This window comes from Erpetoichthys calabaricus, chromosome 4 (assembly GCF_900747795.2).
Source record: "Erpetoichthys calabaricus chromosome 4, fErpCal1.3, whole genome shotgun sequence".
Classification (NCBI taxonomy): Eukaryota; Metazoa; Chordata; class Cladistia; order Polypteriformes; family Polypteridae; genus Erpetoichthys; species Erpetoichthys calabaricus.
In genome coordinates, this window is record NC_041397.2 from 281,974,425 (window position 1) to 281,996,339 (window position 21,915).

General features: G+C 35.3%; 1 protein-coding gene across 1 annotated transcript in view; it reads left to right on the forward strand.

Moving 5' to 3' along the window:
* The window catches only part of pudp (pseudouridine 5'-phosphatase), a 107,720-nt gene extending 87,571 nt beyond the window's left edge, over nt 1-20,149 (forward strand). Inside the window, exon 4 of the mRNA XM_051927281.1 lies at nt 19,834-20,149. Coding sequence (XP_051783241.1) covers nt 19,834-20,012 — 179 coding nt within the window. The 3' untranslated portion in view covers nt 20,013-20,149. The remainder of the gene's footprint in view (nt 1-19,833) is intronic.
* Nucleotides 20,150-21,915: the final 1,766 nt, after the last annotated feature.

A 21,915-nucleotide genomic window follows, 5' to 3' on the forward strand; every position in this document is an offset into this window, starting at 1 on the left:
TGCTCAAGCTGCAACCCCCACAACCTGACCTCGGATAAGCGGAAGAGGATGGATGGATGGATGGATGGTGACCATCACAATAAAAAAGAAATACATTAAACAATACAAATTAAAGTGCACATAGTCTTTAAATAAAAAAAGTGCATTTAACTTAACCAAAAATGGCCACTGGTGTGTCTTAAAGTCCAAAAGTTTAAATAAAGCTTCAATTCAAATAAAATAAAACAATAATGTACAGTTTTATAAAAGATTCAGTTCATATATTCCTGATTGCAGTGCAGGAACGTGAACATTTCGACATGCTCTGGTGTGAGGCTGGCTCTCTTCTTTGAGACAATGTTCCCAGCTGCTGAGAAGAGACGCTCAGAGGAAGTAGAGGTAGCAGTAATACACAAGAATGATTTTGCAGTCAGAGAAAGATGTTTTAATCATCACACTCTGAAGGAAAAGTGTTGCAGTTTATCACATCATGTACTAAATTATGCCAAAATAAAAAAATAATGGACTAAAATATGCAACAAGCTAATTACTGATATACTCCAAAACACAAGTTACCTAACGTTAGTTAGAGATGGTTTACTATTCATATGAACTCAAATTTTATATGAAAAAAGAAGAAAAAAAAACTTGGATGGCTCAGCTACTCGTATTCACTCGTTTACTATAGCTCCAAATACATTAGCAAACATAACTGAAATTATATTCACTTAACCCTTAAACCGCCGGAACCGGCTAAAGTTGTTTCTCAGTGCAATTTGGCAGCATGCCGGAGCCGAGTATATTCAGCGATGTATATTCATTGAACCCCACAACCGGCTATATTTGCTTCACAGACCAATTTGCCAGCATGCCGGAGGTGGTTAGTCAAAGCCGTATATTCGTTGAGCAGCCAGTTCACAACCACTGCTGGCCCCAGCAGAACTGCAGCCCCACTGTCTCTGGGATTCAGCCGCTGCACTAGATGAGCCTGCAAGCATCAGCGCTTACCTCTGTGTGTTTGCGTGCAGCCAGTTCAAGCGCAGTTGGCCCGGTGATTTACTGAATTTCACCAATGACTTCAGTTGCACCTTGAACATATAATAATAGATTGTTGCAGTATTTTTTTTTTTTATAGTTTTTACAGTTCATTTGCAGTGTGTATAGATAGATAGATAGATAGATAGATAGATAGATAGATAGATAGATAGATAGATAGATAGATAGATAGATAGATAGATAGATAGATAGATAGATACTTTATTAATCCCAAGGGGAAATTCACAAATGAATTATAAACATTATGATTACAGTAATCCCTCCTCGATCGCGGGGGTTGCGTTCCAGAACCCCCCGCGAAAGGTGAAAATCGGCAAAGTAGAAACCATATGTTTATATGGTTATTTTTATATTGTCATGCTTGGGTCACAGATTTGCACAGAAACACAGGAGGTTGTAGAGAGACAGGAACTTTATTCAAACACTGCAAACAAACATTTGTCTCTTTTTCAAAAGTTTAAACTGTGCTCCATGACAAGACAGAGATGACAGTTCTGTCTCACAATTAAAAGAATGCAAACATATCTTCCTGTTCAAAGGAGTGCGCGTCAGGAGCAGAGAATGTCAGAGAGAGAGAGAGAGAGAAAAGCAAACAATCAGAAATCAATAGGTGCTTTTTGGACTTTTAAGTATGCGAAGCACCGCCAGACAAAGCAGCTGCTATGAAGGGAGCAATATAAAGGTAGTCTTTCAGCATTTTTTAGAGGAGCGTCCATATCGTCTAGTGGTGCGAACAGCCCCCCTGCTCACACCCCCTCCGACAGGAGCAGAGAATGTCAGAGAGAGTGAGAGAGACAGAGAAAAACAAACAATTAAAAATCAATACGTGCCATTCAAGCTTTTAAGTATGTGAAGCACCGTGCGGGAAGCATGTCGCTTGACAAACCAGCTGCAAGAAAGGGAGCAACGTGAAGATAATCTTTCAGCATTTTTAGATGAGCGTCCGTATCGTCTAGGGGTGCGAACAGCCCCCCTGCTCACACCCCCTCCGTCAGGAGCAGAGAATGTCAGAGCAAGAGAGAGAGAAAGGAAAACAATCAAAAATAAATACATGCTGTTTGATCTTTTAAGTATGCGAAGCACCATGCGGGAAGCATATTGCTTGACAAAGCAGCCACATTTAAGCCCAGCAAGGAAGAGAGCAATGTGAAGGTCATCTTTCAGTGTTTTTTGAGGAGCGGCCGTATCTTCTAGGGGTGTGAATAGCCCCCGTGCTCACAATATATTTGAGGAGTTTTATTTAATAGGTAATACGCGCTCTGGTTGGGTAGCTTCTCAGCCATCTGCCAATAGCATCCCTTGTATGAAATCAACTGGGCAAACCAACTGAGGAAGCATGTACCAGAAATTAAAAGACCCATTGTCCGCAGAAATATGTGAACCAGCAAAAAATGTGCGATATATACTTAAATATGCTTACATATAAAATCCGCGATAGAGTGAAGCTGCAAAAGTTGAAGCGCGATATAGCGAGGGATTACTGTATTATAATATCTATTATGTGATAAAATTTTAATAATTTAAATTATTATTTAAAGAAAAAATAAAACGATCAGCGTTGCAGTAATTGTGATGCTCTTTGCATGAAAAAAAATATGTGTTCCATTAAAATTTCACATTTTCTTTGTGAATTGTGACGTTTACTTAAAAAGTGCAGCTAAAAAGTATTTGGCGTCCAGGGGTACATTAACCCCCAAGTATGTGTCGGTTTAAGGGTTAACTATTATTGTCGAAACCTTGATATGCACATTATAGTACAAACATCAACGTTAACACGTGACACTAAGTCTACTCGCTAAAACTTACCTCTCAAGAAACGGCAGCATCACAGCTCCAGGATGCTTACGTTTCAGATGCTCATGCATCGTGATGGTGCTGCCGTGAAAAGAAAGCTCCGCTTTGCATAATCTGCATTCAACTTTTTTTTCTTTTTCAGTAAAGTGCTCCCACACTTTAGAAAGTTTCTGTCTCAATTTTTTTCCATCTCCTTCCCCCTCCTCTATGCGACTCGCCATTGCAACCACGTTTATTTTCCTCTACATTCTTGTTCTCCTCAGACGTTCTTCTTTATTGGTAGGACTGTGTGCAGTCTTGACAAACAATAACAAACAATACTGCCCCCAGACATTCATGTAGTGCATTGCAGTTACAAAAAACAATGTGGTTCTTTGTGACTGGAGCCTCTATTGAAAGTTCTGTTTATGACGCGTCGACGATAAAAAATCTGCGTCAACGATTTTTTGTAGTGTACGTCGTTGATTACGTCGACTAATCATTGCAGCCCTAGTCTTTGGTCTGTGGGAGGAAACTGGAGTACCCGGAGGAAATCCACGCAGGGAGGACCTGGGAAGCAAACCCAGGTTTCCTTACTGCGAGGCAGCAGAACTACCACTGCACCACCATTCCGCCCGTGCAGTAATCAAATATAAAAATATGTTATTCCTAACCACAATCTACACATTAATTTGAATCCAATTCCTATACTTGAAATCCTAATATTTAAAAATATAGTGTATATAAATAAAAGTGAAAATCATTATTTTATAATAAAAGGTAACTGATACTGTAGTAGTTTAGAAATTGGCTATTCTGTTTTTTTATTAATATAGTTGACAGAAATATAAAAGAATAAGAAAACGTGACAAAGGGGCAACAGTGTAGGGGTTACATTCAAACTATAATCCCAATAGAATATTTCTTAAATGTACATGCATGTAGAAAGTCATTCAAGTCTGAGTAAAAGAGTCACGTTTTACTTACTTGTGTACGTTATCATCTTCCTTAGCTAACTGAAGAACATGACTGGTGATTGCAAAATACATCACCATAGTGAGACCCACCATTGAGGTATGAGGAGAAAAGTCAATGTTACATCTAAGCACTGTAAACATGCATTTGGCATGACTGATTTTTAAGCAAACAAAACTAATATAGCTATAATCATTTTTTTTAGTTGTTATCTCTGTTATAAAAAATTTCATTTTTATCTTTAAACTAGGGGGCTTTGCCCCCTGCTCGCTTTGCTCGCCAATCCCCCGGCCTGCGCTACGCGCCAGTTACTTCGCGTCTCTGCGGCTGGTGTATGTGGATTGCACTTTCACCAAACAACAAATGATTTAATTCTCGCAGATACGCCTCTTCAAATCTCTTGGCACAAAGTATCTTCTCGAGTGACTTGAAATGATCTCATATAAAAATCCAAGAAAACTTTTTTGTCCATGTTTTTCAGATTAATTTAGTGTAAAGTGCGATACTTTTGGATGTATGGATTTGTATCCATTATTGGCTGTAGAATTTCTAATACGTCCGATCATTTAACTCTTTTGATTCTTTCCGTGATCGTAATTATAAACCTGACCGAATCGTGTTTTCTTTGAAATTAAACTTGTAGTAGCTTTAATGGTTGCAGGACCACAGATTCTCATAGCATATTGTCCTGAATCGAGTAAATCTTAAGTTTTGAACATTGATTGATGCGAACGCGAACGGATTATTATAGATTCGGAGATTTTGCCTGTAGTGTTTGTGGGTTTCAGTTTCACCAAATAACAAATCTTTTATTTCTCGCAGATACGCTTCTTCAGTGGGAAGAAACACTACTTTTCCCTTATGGCAACACGAATTAGATGATCTACAAGTCTCCAACTTAAACTTTAAAGCCGAACAATGTGTCATATCACCTATGTCCATATATTCGATATCTTTTCGCTGTTACGTTATTTCACCGAGTAATAATTTCTGTTTGTTTGCACCAATGTTTTTGAACCTCTTCATGACGTTTTGCTTTGTCATCTTCTCTTTGTCTTTTATTTCCGGCCCCGGGCGTGGTTAAATCTCTTGGCACAAAGTCTCCTTTGTCATCTACTCTTTGTCTTTTATTTCTGGTCCCAGGTATTGTTAATTCTCTTGGCACAAAGTCTCATCTCGCGGGACTTGAAATTATTTCTCTGAAAAACTCACACCTCGTCCCAGGCTAAAAAGTCTCATCTTATCCCAGCATTTTTTTATATAATAGAGAGATATACTTCGAGATATCTCTTAATTGAAACAATTTGAGATGGAAATGTTTTAATTTTGTTTATAATTAAAGCCACAGAAACATTGTGAACATGCCTTCTTTCTTAAACACTAACTAAAGAAAACAGTCATATTTGTGATGGGAATAGAAATGCTGAAGTTTTTATGCTCGTTAATACATTTTTCGAGGTGCTAATGGTTAGGTTAGATGTTGATCTCAGGCAATGGAAATATTTACAATGAATGTGGGTAGCAGAATTGAACTGAAAACAAAGGCATAAATACTCAATAGGAGATTTGAAAGGCAGGTAAAAAGATATTAAGTTGTTAATGACTAGTAAATGACAGTTCATTAAATTGAAGGTTTTACCGCACTGCATGAAATAATTAGTTCTTACATTGCGATTAATTAATTAAAAGAAATAGCATACCCCTTAAAATATGGGGACAATGAGCTGATCTTTTGTTTTCATGTAGCATCTTTCTGGCACTTTGACATTCAGTAAAAAGATTTATGTATGTATTTGTGTATAAAAGAAGATAGAGGACTTGAATTAACATACTGTATAATCTAAGCATTATTCCTGCCTTCTGCCTGCCCTGCAACCCTGCTCTGGATGAGTGGGTTGGATGGATAAGTGGAATTTAGGGTTATTTTGCTAACACTACACATTTTTAGCTTCCATCCTCAGCCCCTTTGCAACATTTTCCTTCAGACTTTTGTGTTGCATATGTAATACTTTTGTTAAAAGTGCTTTCCTTAATCACTTTTTATTAGGACCCAATTTATACTTTCAATGTTAATTTTTATTATTAGTTTCATTATTCAGCCTTTTTGTTTTTAAATAAAGAAATTTTAAATACAAAGTTTATACATGTGCATTTTAGTTTCACTCTCTTTTCCTTCATAAAAAGAGATTTTCAGCTATGTTGTGTTTGTGTATATGCAAGCGTGTATGTGTGTGTGTATAATGCAGTGTTTTAAGCATTAGTCACATACTTTCGGGGTATAAAATAATAGTCTGCCATTTGACATTTTCAATCAAGTTTTGCCTATGGTGGACCAGTTTTCAGCATAGCTTTCTTTTGTCAGGTCAACTTAAAATCAAACAAAAGTGATTTGCATTATTTTGAAAGTCATGATAGAAGCTGGAAACATAGCATGTATTGAGCATTGATTGGCTATAAGTTGGAATTCTACTTTAAAATTGTAAGCATAATATTTACCAATAGCATTTCACAAATGCTAAACTTAAAACATTTTCAACTGATATCAATTTATTTTTATTAAATGCCATTCCACTTATTGTTATGGTAGTTCATTGTGCAGTTGTAAATATAATTTACTAAATGAAATATAATGCAAAAACAAAACATAATTTTGCAAGTCAAACATAAATGCATCATGCATGTAATACATACACAAATATACAAACACACATATACAGTAATATATAGTGCATATACTGTGTGTTTATGTGGGACCTTATATCCACAGCTGTGTTCCTTTCTAAAAAATGTCAAGTCAATTAAGTTTGCCACAGGTGGACTTTAGTGAAGTTCTAGACACAATTGCAATTGCAGAAGCAATTGATGGGCCGTGTGAATAGAATCACTAACCATCGGGGTAGATGGATGACTGAAAATGAGGTGGTGTCCTGGACAGAAAAAAGATATGTTGGTGTGAAATGGAAGCTCAAAAAAGGTGCAAAGCTCAGTGATTAGCAAGTGCTGTTTTTCGCTGTTGACTACCAGGTGCTTACTGGCTCTCATCTTGGTTATACAGGGTTGCACTCTGTGAGCCTCCAGTCCATGAATGCATTGCTGAATACTACATATGGGACTGACAATCCTCTCACTCTCTTCAATCATAGTTCTTAAATCATGCAGTACACTAGCTCTGGTCTTAGATTGTGGCATTTCTAAAGGGGAATCCATACGAAATGTGTCACAATGCTCAAAGCTACTGCTCCGCACTCCTCGGTTTTCACTTTAATACATCAGTGTAACACATACAGTAGGTAACAACAACAATGACAATATTGTATTTATATAGCACATTTTCATTCAAACAATGTAGCTTTAAGCACTGCTTTGCATATGCATTCACATTTGCAGACTTTAAAGGGGAACTGCATACAAATGACAAAAAACATGAAAAGAAATACTGTATTTAAGTGAGTAGCATAAACAAAATAAAAACCATAACCATCTAATAATGATAATAGTATATACTCACATTTTACATTATTCCTGACAATTACCTATTTCAATTCACAAGTATATACTTTCCTTTAAAATTGTGTTATGCATCGACCATCAGCAAAAGTCAAGTCATTATAAAGATTTAGTATAGCATCTTCAAGACTAAACAGCTCCAGTGACCTAATAATATTGTTATTATTTGACTAATGCCTTTTTTCAAGGCGGCATTTGGGATTCGATTGGTTATATTTATTTTGTTAACTAGCAAAATACCCGCGCTTCGCAGCGGAGAAGTAGTGTGTTATAGAGGTTATGTAAACATATATATACATAAACATATATATACATATCTACATATACACATATCTACATATACATATATATATACATATATACATATATATATACACATATCAACATATATATATATACACACATACATATATATATATATATATACACATACATACATACATACATACATATATATATATATACACACATACATACATATATATATGCACACATACATACATACATACATACATACACATATATATATATATATATATATATATATATATATATATATATATATATATACACACATACAGACACATATATATACATATACATATTTACATATATATATATACACATATATATACATATCTACATACATACACATATATCTATCTATATATCTATCTATCTATATCTATCTATATATATAGATATATATATAGCAAAATACCCGCGCTTTGCAGCGGAGAAGTAGTGTGTTAAAGAGGTTATGAAAAAGAAAAGGAAACACTTTAAAAATAACGTAACATGATTGTCAGTGTAATTGTGTTGTCATTGTTATGAGTGTTGCTGTCATATATATATATATATATATATATATACACACACACACATAAACATATATATACATATACATATGTATACATATCTACATATGCACATATCTACATATATACATATATATATATACATATACACATCCACATATATATACATATATATATATACACATACATATACACACACACATATACATATATACATATACACATACATACATAAACATACATATATATATACACACATATATACACAGACACATATATATAGATATACAGTATAGTTACATATCTACATATATATATGTACATATCTACATATATATACACATATATATATATATATATATATATATATATATAAATAGCTGATTACCCAGTGGATTCGCTCACTGAGTGCAAGAGAAAAAAATAAAATGTAGTATGTATAAAATAAGTTTGTTAATTGCCAAATTTATTTTTCCACAAATAAAGAGCACTTACAATAACATAGAAATCAATATAAACAACATTAACATCATTATCATATAAGAATATGAAGTAATATATAAGAAGCACATTACATATAAATATAAATTATTACACAGTAAAATCTTCTTCTATAGTACGCTACCGTGGCTATTCGTTTGTCTGTCCAGGATTTTAAATCACCTGTAGCTCGCAAACCGTTTCACCTATTGACTTGAAATTTGGTACACATAGACGTCACGTCTACTATTCGCTTTCGGGGTGATGATTTTATTACTCTTTTTATCTTTATTTTATTTTATTGTAGAATCAACTCACAGCTGCGCGCACCAGTGCGGCTGTGGCGGATGCGTACGGGTGCCGTTTTCATTCCCTACCACCTTCACTAATCATTCTTGAGGCAGATTGAAGACTTAAGTGCCAGCTTAACTGAAAAATTAAAGAAAACATACTAAGTTATCGCAACACAAAAACTAACTTAATCAGTTTTAACGGGAAAAGATGCAGACGAAAGAAGAGAAGCAGCGGGACGCTAGGGTGAAGAGCTGCTCATTAAGCAGCAAGCGCATCAACCTCTGAGCAAACGAATGGTAAACGTACAGAGAAAGAGGATAAATAACATGAATGCTCATGTCAAGTGTATTCACTCCACGTTATCGTGCAGTGCGCTGTTACTGGTATTTTGATAAAAGAATTTGAACAACATATAAGAAGAGTATAAATTATTAAACAGTAAAACATTAACATTTAAGAAGTAAAGATACATTGAGTATTACTGCAGTGCTTTCGGGTATAGTACATTTTTTGTTTGCCCATTACATGCATAAATGTATACATTTTTTGGTGTACCTACCCGAGAACACGCGACATGACCCGGCAGTTAAAAGTTTCTCGCTCCAGCAATTTTAACTCTGTTACAAAGTCATCCAAAGTCTCGTTTATACCTCGTGTCTTCTCATTAAACTTGTATCTCACGAATATGGTATTGCAAACGGCAGCGGGAGCGTTTCTATAAACTCAATTTAAACTTATGGTTTACACTGTGCTTTGAAGATGCATAGTACGCGACACGTGTTTCGTCGTAATTGTGGGCTCATCAGGCGTACACACTCACTGCACTCCCTTACGGGAATCGAACCTCGGACGTCAGCGCTAGAGGCGAAGCCCCTAACATTGTGCCACGGCGTGTGGTTCGTTCATTTGACAGCATGTAGATCAGGGTAATTACATTGCAGGCATTCGTAGTCTGATTCACAATCTGATTGTATGGGTGGTTACCTACCAGGTAACGCTTGTGGTTGGTCAGCAAGTCAGCTAACTTCTGCCACGGTGCCCTCTTTCAGTTGCAAGAAGCAGATCATACAATGGTTGAAATAGTTTAATATATATAGCAAAATCCCCACGCTTCGCAGGGGCGAATATGGTATTGCAAATGGCAGCGGGAGCATTTCTATAAACTTAATTTAAAGTTACGGTTTATACCGTGCTTTGTTTCATATTCTTTTCCTACCTTATCAATTGTGTAATGTGTTTTTTGAACAGGTTTGATTCATCGAAGTGATCACTCCTGCTGCGTTTAGTCACTTCACGTGAGCCACTCTCTTGTGTGATGTTGTGATGTCCACGGGTTTATTTAATGTTAGCTAAGACCCGGCAGTTAAAAGTTTCTCGCTACAGCAATTTTAACTCTGTTACAAAGTGATCCAAACTCTCGTTTATACCTCGTGTCTTCTCATTAAACTTGTATCTCGCGAATATGGAATTGCAAACGGCAGCGGGAGCATTTGTATAAAGGTAATTTAAACTTACGGTTTGCACCGTGCCTGGCAGTTAAAAGTTTCTCGCTACAGCAATTTTAACTCTGTTACAAAGTGATCCAAACTCTCGTTTATACCTCGTGTCTTCTCGTTAAACTTGTATCTCGCGAATATGGCCTTGCAAACGGCATCGGGAGCATTTCTATAAAGTTAATATAAGGTTACGGTTTACACCGTGCTTTTCTATACCTCGTGTCTTCTCATTAAACTTGTATCTCGCGAATATGGTATTGCAAACGGCAGCGGGAGCATTTCTATAAACTTAATTTAAACTTACGGTTTACACCGTGCTTTTTTATACCTCGTGTCTTATGAAGATGCTTGTATGCGTCACTCACTCGCTTCTTATTGTTTCGCTGCCTTGTCAATTGTGTAATGAATGTTTTCTTCAGCGCTCTTTGGGGCTCCTCCTTCTTTTCTACGTACTGAGTTCACAGTCAGTTCACGTGATTACATGGGAGGCATGACGACGCGACACGCAACTCCGTCTCCTACGGCCATCTTGCTGCCTTCCATTACAGTATATGGACAAAAAAGAGGTTCCAGTTATAACCATTATGCATAGAATTTCGAAATGAAACCTGCCTAACTTTTGTAAGTAAGCTGTAAGGAATGAGCCTGCCAAATTTCAGCCTTCTACCTACACGGGAAGTTGGAGAATTAGTGATGAGTGAGTGAGTGAGTGAGTGAGTGAGTGAGTGAGTGAGTGAGTGAGTGAGTGAGCGAGTGAGTCAGTCAGTGAGGGCTTTGCCTTTTATTAGTATAGATTCATTTAGAGCACAGATAAATGAAATGTCTTGTTTATGGTCACACCGCATCAGTAGCAGGATTTGAACCCAAGCCTCAGGATTTGAAATCGTACATCCAAAGCCTTAACTACTACACCACACTGCTTGCTAATAATATTACCCTTGATAAAAAAAAATACATAAAAATTATATACAGAAGAGCACTTAGTTGGTTACATAGAACCTCTGATACACCCGATTAACCAACAGCACTATAACTGACACCAATTGTTTTAGGACTAAGCAAGGAAATAGGTACATCACATTGGAAGATGCATCCACTCAAAGACAAATCATTTACCATTACAGAGAACAGCAAAACAACTGCTATAGTTACTGTAATTAACATTAGAATTACCAAAGCCTATGAAAAAACTTGTAATCCCGGCCCTGTTTCTGCATCCAAACCATGCCATCTTTCGCCTTTACGCCTGGTGCAGCTGCGTTGTTCTTATATGTGAGTAGATGTTTCTTGCGGGGAGGGCTTCTGTTCTCTTTTTCCAATGTAGAAGCCTCATCCTCATCTGAGGTCACCTCTTCTATAGCACGTCATTATTTGAAAACAGCAGTGTCAGATCGGGGCGAGCATGAACGTGACTGAGAGAATAAAACTGAATAAAAAAAAAATGCTAACCTTTACAAGTACCATAAATTTACACCGGCTGTTACAGACTCAAATCAAATGTATGTTTTTATTCTGTAATAGTAAGAATAAGAGCAGCTCAATACTCAAAACAGATTCATCTGGGATTGAACCATGAACATCTTGATTACGAGTCAGCAGTTCTTACCGCTGCGCCACCAATGCGGTCGTATTAAAGGCATGTCAATGTCTAAACCCTAACGCGAGTTCTTTTTCTGCAGTTATATTCTTGAATAAAAGCACACTTGTTTTGTTATACTTGTACCTTTTGTGAAAGTGTTTATTTCATATTTGGACTTTAGGCTTCACATTTTATACACTTTATGTCTACATTTTGTCAGTTATTGCTAAAACATGAAAAACGTTTCTGTTTTAACAATGTGTTTACATATATTTTTGTAGACACGGAACACACATAAAATGCATGTTTTCCAAATAACGACATATTATTTACCCTATACAACTCCAGGCAACTCACATGCAGGTAAACAGACTTGATATGAGAGAACTTTTTGCCCTTTCTGCGTTGGTGAGTAGATGGTATAGCAGGCTGCTTGCTGCTTTCGCTGATCAACACATTTACAACACAAAACATGCTGACGGAGAGGTGCAAAGGGATTTAAGGTGGGCCGGGATTACAAGTTTTTTTGTAAGCTTTGATAATTCTAGTGTTAAACAGCAATATAAGATAACATATGAAACCGTAATATTAAACAAAAAAACAGAATAATATTTTTAAAAAATCTGAATATTTGGGGTTCCAAGTAGTTTACCCTGTCACTTCGCAGACAGCTATTTTTTTTTTCAAAATTGTCCAACTTTGTAGGGCATTCACATGTAATTTGCAACTCGTAATTACTATCTTCTTGACAGCATGTCCATGGAGAGTAAGACTAAACATTTGAACATCAAATATTTGGTGCTTATCTAATAAGTAAAAAGTCTACAGAATATAGATATACACATTTCCCTTATAATTATATTAAACTTTTAAAAACATTTAACACATTACTGTACAAGCCAAAACAAGCACAGTTCAAAAATACTTTGCAGTTTCATGATATGTTTGTTAGCCTGTCACAATACATTTATTCCCTACATAAAGATTGCTGCACAATACATAAACTTTCAGCCTCAGACCTGTTTATGGTGTTTATTTATTTCAAAACAATGATTAAAAATGAGTACAAATTAGCTAATGTTAATCTCAAACCACTTTGGATTTTAACTCACTATTAATTTATTTGGATATTGACTCACTGTGTGACCCTGAGCTAGTCACTTCACCTGCCTGTGCTACATGTGTAACAATGTATGTGAATAGTCATCTTGGATGAAAAATACAGTATACCACAATAATAATAGAAAGGAACGTTTTGAGAGAAGATCAGAAAATTAGACAAGATAATTACTGCCCCTGTTGTTGTAGTATGTAAAAATAACCCATTTTTAACATATTTCTTAAGTGCCTTACAAAATGATTAATTGTAATGTTTTGGATAACACTCCTGCTCCACGTTCCATTACATTGTTGTATGCATTTTTCTGATTTCCATTCTGGAGTCTGGCATACATGCCTCCCACTAAAAATTGTATTTTAGTTTATAGCAGTTAACACTTTTCTGATGTGAGGTGTCTGTTCTGTGAGTCCTTATCTCACTCATCATTGAACTTTATTTCCCTGTTGCTATGGCCTTCTGTGATTCACACTATAGCTGCCTTTTCTTCAAGGTTTACGAAATTCTGCAGCTATTGGAAAGGTTTGAGCATTGAGTATAATGGGCAAGCAAAAGTCCTATGTGCCTTCTTTTTGAAGGTTTTTGTGAAATTCAAAACAAAAGCAGTTCACACAAAACTGAAAAGGAAAATTGACAATACACACAAAACACCTTTTTGCTTATGATTTTATAGTTTTAAGCTAATATATTAGTTAAGTTTCTTTAAGTTGCAATATAGGTTTCTGTATATTCATGGCATACGGTCAGAAAACTATATACTTATGTAGCTTTCTATTTGCAAATATATGATTATTCTTTTGTTGCATTATAAGTATAGCTGTGTTTAAGACTTTTCCTTTAAAATGCTAGGTTATAGAAGATAAAACAGAACCGTGTATTATCTAAGTAGCTAGAGTTTTATTCTAGCTAAGCAAACACTTGTGTGAATTTAACATTAACTTTTTAGTGTTGGTTACACACACACAATGAGAACATTTATAAAATGGTGGTATAAAACAAACTTCAGGCAGAATGTCTTGTATTCATATTAGTAGTAATATCAGACATGCACATCATCAGTGCCTACTGATGGAATCATCATAGCTTTCTGTTACAAATCATAAAGCGTTATGCAAAAAATAAAGACTTTCAGTTCAAAAGTTAACACATACATTTTATATATGTTTGTATTTAAGAGCAGTGTATTATTTACTGTTCTTCTTTTAGTGATTAATTAAAATTTAATCAGTTGATATTGTAGAAGTTAAATTTGAATCCTGGATTGATGTGCTTTATTATCTGCAGGGTATGTGCTTGAATTTTATATTTCTCTTCTGAGCTTATGCTTAAAGGTTGAAGCTGTTATTTTATTATTCAATATGATTTGAGCTATTAAGGCATTTTAGTGAGTTTGGGGCCTGAGTTGCAATATGATTTGAGTTATTAAGAGAAGGCATTTTAGTGAGTTTGGGGCCTGAGTTGCCTCGAAAGTTTGTATATTGTAATCTTTTTAGTTAGCCAATAAAAGGTGTCTTTTTGCTTCACTTTTCACTACAGCAAAAATATATAAAGCTTAAGAGAAAAGGTCAGATTTTAAGGCAAGATCACTGTTCTATTGTAACGCTTAGGCTAAGTTGCCTGTTGATGTACCCAGTTGGATTAAAGAAGGAAAACCCATTGTGCAAAATCGTATGCTCGTAAGTGCACCTGTTAAAAACATTTAAAAGTCACATACTCCTAAGTTGACAAGACTATCAATCAGCTTATTGGACCGGGTTAATTGTGGTTACTTAAGGTATTAATGTTTGTCATATCCCGTTAACAACTGGGCATAACCAATCATGTTAAAAGTTTTCTGATTATCAGTGAAATGTATAAATAGAGCCTGACAAGTGACCCTCCTTTGTAACTTATCAAACCTTCTTTGTAATAAGATGCTTGCACTGTAAGGGTTAGTTCTTGCAAGACTTAGGTAAATAAATATATGTGTGTGTGTATATAAAGAAGACTGATTGATGCTTTCTCCTACCTCTGTTTATTGCCTACAGTATATGGGATACTCAATGGTGGCGGGGGGGGGTGGTGTGGGGGAGTGCCCGTAAATTTCTTCGACAATATCTATGTATCTTTCATTTCATCACTAACAGCAAGCCATATCAGAGTGCCAATGACAAAGCAACAGTTATTACTATATATTATTTGAGTGAAAATCTGGAATAGAATACATTATGTCTATGTCTGTGTAATCCTATTTACAGTTTTGTTTATTTGGAGTTATGTTGTATTTGTAATAAATTATTGATATGTTTTAATATTATGCTGAATGCCACCTGTTCAGAGTTGCTTAGGACTTTGTGTTTACATACAGTGGTGTGAAAAACTATTTGCCCCCTTCCTGATTTCTTATTCTTTTGCATGTTTGTCACACAAAATGTTTCTGATCATCAAACACATTTAACCATTAGTCAAATATAACACAAGTAAACACAAAATGCAGTTTTTAAATGGTGGTTTTTATTATTTAGGGAGAAAAAAAAATCCAAACCTACATGGTCCTGTGTGAAAAAGTAATTGCCCCTGAACCTAATAACTGGTTGGGCCACCCTTAGCAGCAATAACTGCAATCAAGCGTTTGCGATAACTTGCAATGAGTCTTTTACAGCGCTCTGGAGGAATTTTGGCCCACTCATCTTTGCAAAATTGTTGTAATTCAGCTTTATTTGAGGGTTTTCTAGCATGAACCGCCTTTTTAAGGTCATGCCATAGCATCTCAATTGGATTCAGGTCAGGACTTTGACTAGGCCACTCCAAAGTCTTCATTTTGTTTTTCTTCAGCCATTCAGAGGTGGATTTGCTGGTGTGTTTTGGGTCATTGTCCTGTTGCAGCACCCAAGATCGCTTCAGCTTGAGTTGACGAACAGATGGCCGGACATTCTCCTTCAGGATTTTTTGGTAGACAGTAGAATTCATGGTTCCATCTATCATAGCAAGCCTTCCAGGTCCTGAAGCAGCAAAACAACCCCAGACCATCACACTACCACCACCATATTTTACTGTTGGTATGATGTTCTTTTTCTGAAATGCTGTGTTCCTTTTACGCCAGATGTAACGGGACATTTGCCTTCCAAAAAGTTCAACTTTTGACTCATCAGTCCACAAGGTATTTTCCCAAAAGTCTTGGCAATCATTGAGATGTTTCTTAGCAAAATTGAGACGAGCCCTAATGTTCTTTTTGCTTAACAGTGGTTTGCATCTTGGAAATCTGCCATGCAGGCCGTTTTTGCCCAGTCTCTTTCTTATGGTGGAGTCGTGAACACTGACCTTAATTGAGGCAAGTGAGGCCTGCAGTTCTTTAGACGTTGTCCTGGGGTCTTTTGTGACCTCTCGGATGAGTCGTCTCTGCACTCTTGGGGTAATTTTGGTCGGCCGGCCACTCCTGGGAAGGTTCACCACTGTTCCATGTTTTTGCCATTTGTGGATAATGGCTCTCACTGTGGTTCGCTGGAGTTCCAAAGCTTTAGAAATGGCTTTATAACCTTTACCAGACTGATAGATCTCAATTACTTCTGTTCTCATTTGTTCCTGAATTTCTTTGGATCTTGGCATGATGTCTAGCTTTTGAGGTGCTTTTGGTCTACTTCTCTGTGTCAGGCAGCTCCTATTTAAGTGATTTCTTGATTGAAACAGGTGTGGCAGTAATCAGGCCTGGGGGTGGCTACGGAAATCGAACTCAGGTGTGATACACCACAGTTAGGTTATTTTTTAACAAGGGGGCAATTACTTTTTCACACAGGTTTGGATTTTTTTTCTCCCTAAATAATAAAAACCATCATTTAAAAACTGCATTTTGTGTTTACTTGTGTTATATTTGACTAATGGTTAAATGTGTTTGATGATCAGAAACATTTTGTGTGACAAACATGCAAAAGAATAAGAAATCAGGAAGGGGGCAAATAGTTTTTCACACCACTGTATTTATGTGTATTATTTAACTGAGTATCAAAATGTTTTACATTATTTTCTCCTATAAAAAGAAATATGTGTAATGTTACTAAAGTCGCCATCTTTTTGTTCTGTCTTTAGCCAACTGATCATTAGTAGTGTCTGGATTATTACTTCTTAACTGTATTTTCTTATCTTTTGACAGTTCTGCCTTCCTTCAGAGTATGTGTTAATAGGGAAACATTGACTGCATGTCTGATGAATTGCTTTTCTGTTACAATAAAACTGTAATAATTATGGGTCATTTGCCTGACTTCTTTGGTAATTAAGACTTTTAATTGCTTCTAGTTCAAGGGAATTAGTTATGCTTTTTCATTATGCATATTACCTTCTATAATCATTATTTGGTGTTATTCAACAAGCTTAGTGACATCACAGAAGTCATTTAGGCCTTTCATGGTCAAAAAGTTAAGTACTTTAAAATAAAATAAAAAAAAGGTTTATAAGTGCAACAGGAATGCCAATTTGATCTAGTTTTATAAAGAATTTTTAAAGACTGGCTTATTTGAAGTATGCTTTTACTACTTCTAGACTTCGCTGAAGACTTTACAAACCTAAGTTTTATGCTACAGAAAATTGTACAACAGCACAAACAAAGAGTCAACAGCAAATCACAAAGAAAGAGTGTTTCTTGTTATCTGGAATCAATTGGTCCAAACAACATAGTGTTAGAAGTAGTTCACTGTCCACACATATTGACAGGATGTTAAGTATACAATTTATTTAAAAAGAAGGCCTATAATCAAATTTTTCGGAAGCACAAGGATAATGAAGTTGAATTTCCTTTACATTTTTATTCTAGGTAAAAACAGTTATCAAAGCTTTGATTAAGATATTATGAAGTTCATATTTTATGCTATAAAGACACAAGGTTATTTGTTTTCTTAATTGAAATCATTTTTGACATTGCTTATTCAGTATGTGTCATACTGATGCAGAGCAATATAGAAAAATGCACAAATTAAGAGAAAATCTACTAAAAGGTTTTACATAATAGTGTATTGATATATTTTTCTGAAATATTAAACATTAAGGATATTTTATTAATAAAAACTACAATAGTGTTTATACATGGTTTTCTATTATTTTTTCTTTTGCAAAGAAAAAACCTTTTGTTTTTAGTTTTCCCACTGCTGCCTCCCATGTTTTGAGTTCAAGTGTGACATGGAGATTGTGGGTTCAAAAATACTTGGATGTATTCCTACAAACCAATGGCTAAGTTTAGTTTACCTTTATTGTCCATAAGTGGAAACTTCCTTTGACACTCATGGCAATGTACAATAGCACCTTGCTACAGACAAGGCATGCAATGAAATTCAAGTTAATGACATATTACATACAGTATGTATTAAAAAATTCTAGAAAGGTTGCTTATTTCAACAAAATTGAATTTAGTTACTTACAAGTTTTATTACTCTCAGTATAAAACTTTTTCTTCTTCTATGCATTTTAAATTTTGGCCGCAAGTATCGTGTACCAGAAGGTTTTCTTTCTGCTCTTTTGTTATACAATTATTGTGATTTTCCACAGAGAGCAAACACTAATTGAGGTTTTTTCTTAATATAACATGTATAGTAGTTCCATAGGATGGTAGTTGAAATATTAATTTTTTTCATCCTCCTTAATAGATAGCTGCACTGTTGACTTTTTTGAAGATATATTGTGTGTTTTCATTTAAGTTTAAGCCATTATCTAATGTGTTCCCTGGTACTGACTCTCTCAACCTGTAGTTGTTCTGGTTCAGCATTCTTCCTCTAACCAGTGAGCAACTCTTTTTTAATCCTTACATCCTTCTCACCTCTTTGTCACAATGTACCACATTGTTCTATCTATCTATCTATCTATCTATCTATCTATCTATCTATCTATCTATCTATCTATCTATCTATCTATCTATCTATCTATCTATCTATCTATCTATCTATCAAGATTCCATTTGTTTAATTTGAACAGGGCACCTAGGCAGTTTCAGTTAGTCAAACCTTCTTGAACAAGGAAACTGAAACTATGCAACTTGTCAACAGTCTGAAGTTATTGTTCACCTGTTAAAAAAAAAACTTTTTACACTTCATGTTTTCAATGTTCAGTTATTTATGTTCACTCTCTTTTTCTTTTTCTTTCTATCACTTTTCCTCTTCATGCTGTCTGTGTCAAGCAGCCAAATCTCTTCCTTGATGTGCATGCTACAATCACATTAGGGCTCTCATTGCTTTTACTTTTCTTAGTTTAAATCTAATTTATATTGACAAAATATCCTCATCATATGTTTTGACACTTCGTACCCACCATCTGTTGTTACCATTGATGGTATCCAGTACTGTATGTCCATTGCATGACTGCTGGGCTATCAAGCTTGAAGAATAACAAAAAAATGAAATCATAATAAGGTTTTCATAGTCTGGCCTTCTGAAGGACCACCTACCCAAACCCCCATACATTTTTAAGTCCTATTTTGGTTGGTTTGGATTCTACTGTGATTTTGCATTCTTAATGATCCTCAAGGAGTCCTGTATCTCCCCACTTCATTACCGGAGGTTTTAACTTTAAGGTTACTGGTTTTTTTTTCTGATTTCTATCATTTTAGGTACATTTTATTCTTTTTTTGTATATTACATGTAATGTATTGATTTCTCATTCTATTTTAACAGAAATATGATACCATTGACAGTAATTTACTAAAGGTGTATTAATAGTATAAAGACAGATTGATTTTATCATTTATTGTTAACACATTTATTTAAGGCATCACTGTTTGTGCTTGTCTCTTCCCATATATGTAGTGTCTTGTATTTGAGGATGCTCCCAATGGTGTTCTTGCAGGAATCGCAGCAGGAATGCAACTTGTTATGATACCAGATGAAAACCTCAATCCAGATTTAACGAAAGATGCCACTTTGGTGCTCAAGTCCATGGAAGATTTCAAACCAGAACTTTTTGGGCTTCCTCCATTTGACTGAATCTTGATCTATTTATCAAATAAGAATTTAGATAACTGTCCACACCACCAAGAGTATGTTTTTTTTTGCTTTGTTCATGTACATGGTAAGATTAACACATAGTAAATTAATCTGAATAAATTATTTCCAAACATTAACCTTCTCGTTTTAGTCTATTTTTGTAGTCAACTAATTTAATGCATTTCAGAAACAAAATAAAAAAATCATTAGAAATACACTGTAAACTATCTGAAGTGGTAAACAGGGTGCTTGAAAATGTTTTCAAGAATATATTAAATGTAGTTAGTGAATAGCTGTTATTATCATCAGGGAAATGTGATTTTCTTTAGAATTTCAGTCGCCCGTTAAAAACAGGCTGAGACTGAACAGATCTGCCATGGGACCAGTGACCTGAGTTGAACAATTGTAATTCCCTCAGATATAATGGATTTAGAAATTATTCAGACCCCTGCACTTTCTCCACACTTTATTGTGTTGAAGATTTCATTTTAAATTGATATTTTAGCCCATAAATCTATACTCGAAAACCCATATTGACAAAGTGAAAATATCTTCAGTTAGGCTTGCAGATATGTTAAAAATTAAAGACTGAAATCTCCCATTTTTATAAGTATTCAGGACCATTGCTGTGGAAGTCCAAGTTGTGCTCAGGTTCATCCTGTTTGCTTTAGTTATCCTTAAGCTATAAACTTGATTGGAGTCCACTTGTGGCAAATTGAATTGATTGGACATCATTTAGAAGGTACATCAATTACATCAATTGTGTATATGAGGTCCCACAATTCACACTGCATGTTGGGACAAAAACGAAGACATGATGTCCACGGAACTCTCTGTAGACCTCAGTGATCAAATTGTGCTGAGACATAGGCCAGGCCAATGGGATAAAACAGTGACCTCAGTAATTGAGAAATGTCTTGTATATAGAGTACAATGAAACTGTTATGTGCACCCTTCACCAATGTGCACCACCGTGCTTTCACTCATCGTGAGTCATGCTCCATAGGCCATGTAAAATAACAATACAGAATGTAATAGACAAAAAACAAGTGCCGCTTAGAAAAAAATAATCACACAATTTGAGTGTGTATCTGTTATTAATCCACTGTGCCCATATGTAATTCAGCATGTTTGCCAGTATTGCCTATAATAAAAAAAGGTCTGGCTTAAGAAAATAACATGACTTGAGTAAGCATATGCATACTTGTGGACATTGGGAATCATGGCAGATTTGTATTGAAATCAGATTAATTCATGGCATAGTGACAGCTTTGCCACTGTATCAGACACTCAGCACAATTGTGTGCAGAGCATCATTTATTACAAGCCATGGAAGAACTTAACCACTGAAGAAACATAACTGCAGTGGTAAAATCTGGATAACTGGCAGCAGTGGAAATTAGGAGAATTACAGGTAACTCCAGGTAAATGTCAAAATTCTACCCTCTACACCTGCTGTGAGCAGACAAACAAACAAGAAACTTATTCTTATCTCAAGAAAATAGTACTAAGAGTCTGACATGAACTGTATAATTTCCAGTTTACAGGCGTGTCTCAGAAATGCATAAGGCACATTTCTTTAAATTAAAACATATTGGATGTGTTCGCTACCTTTTAAGGCTTTTGGTTTTCATGTTTGGACACTGGCCCCACTTATCTCTATTTTAAAATACAAGATCTTGCTGGGTATTTTTTTATTTATTTTTGGAGAAAGTTTAGCTTTAGAGCAAAATTTTATGTGGCAAATTAATATATATGATGATTGTAAAGAAATACCTGTGACTTGAAAAAACCAAACTTATCTTAATTCTAAATTAGTGTTAGCACTAAATCTGTGTTCATCTCAGGTGAACACTAAAAAAACATTTAAACTCCACAAAGAATTCCTGTCATCTGAGAATTT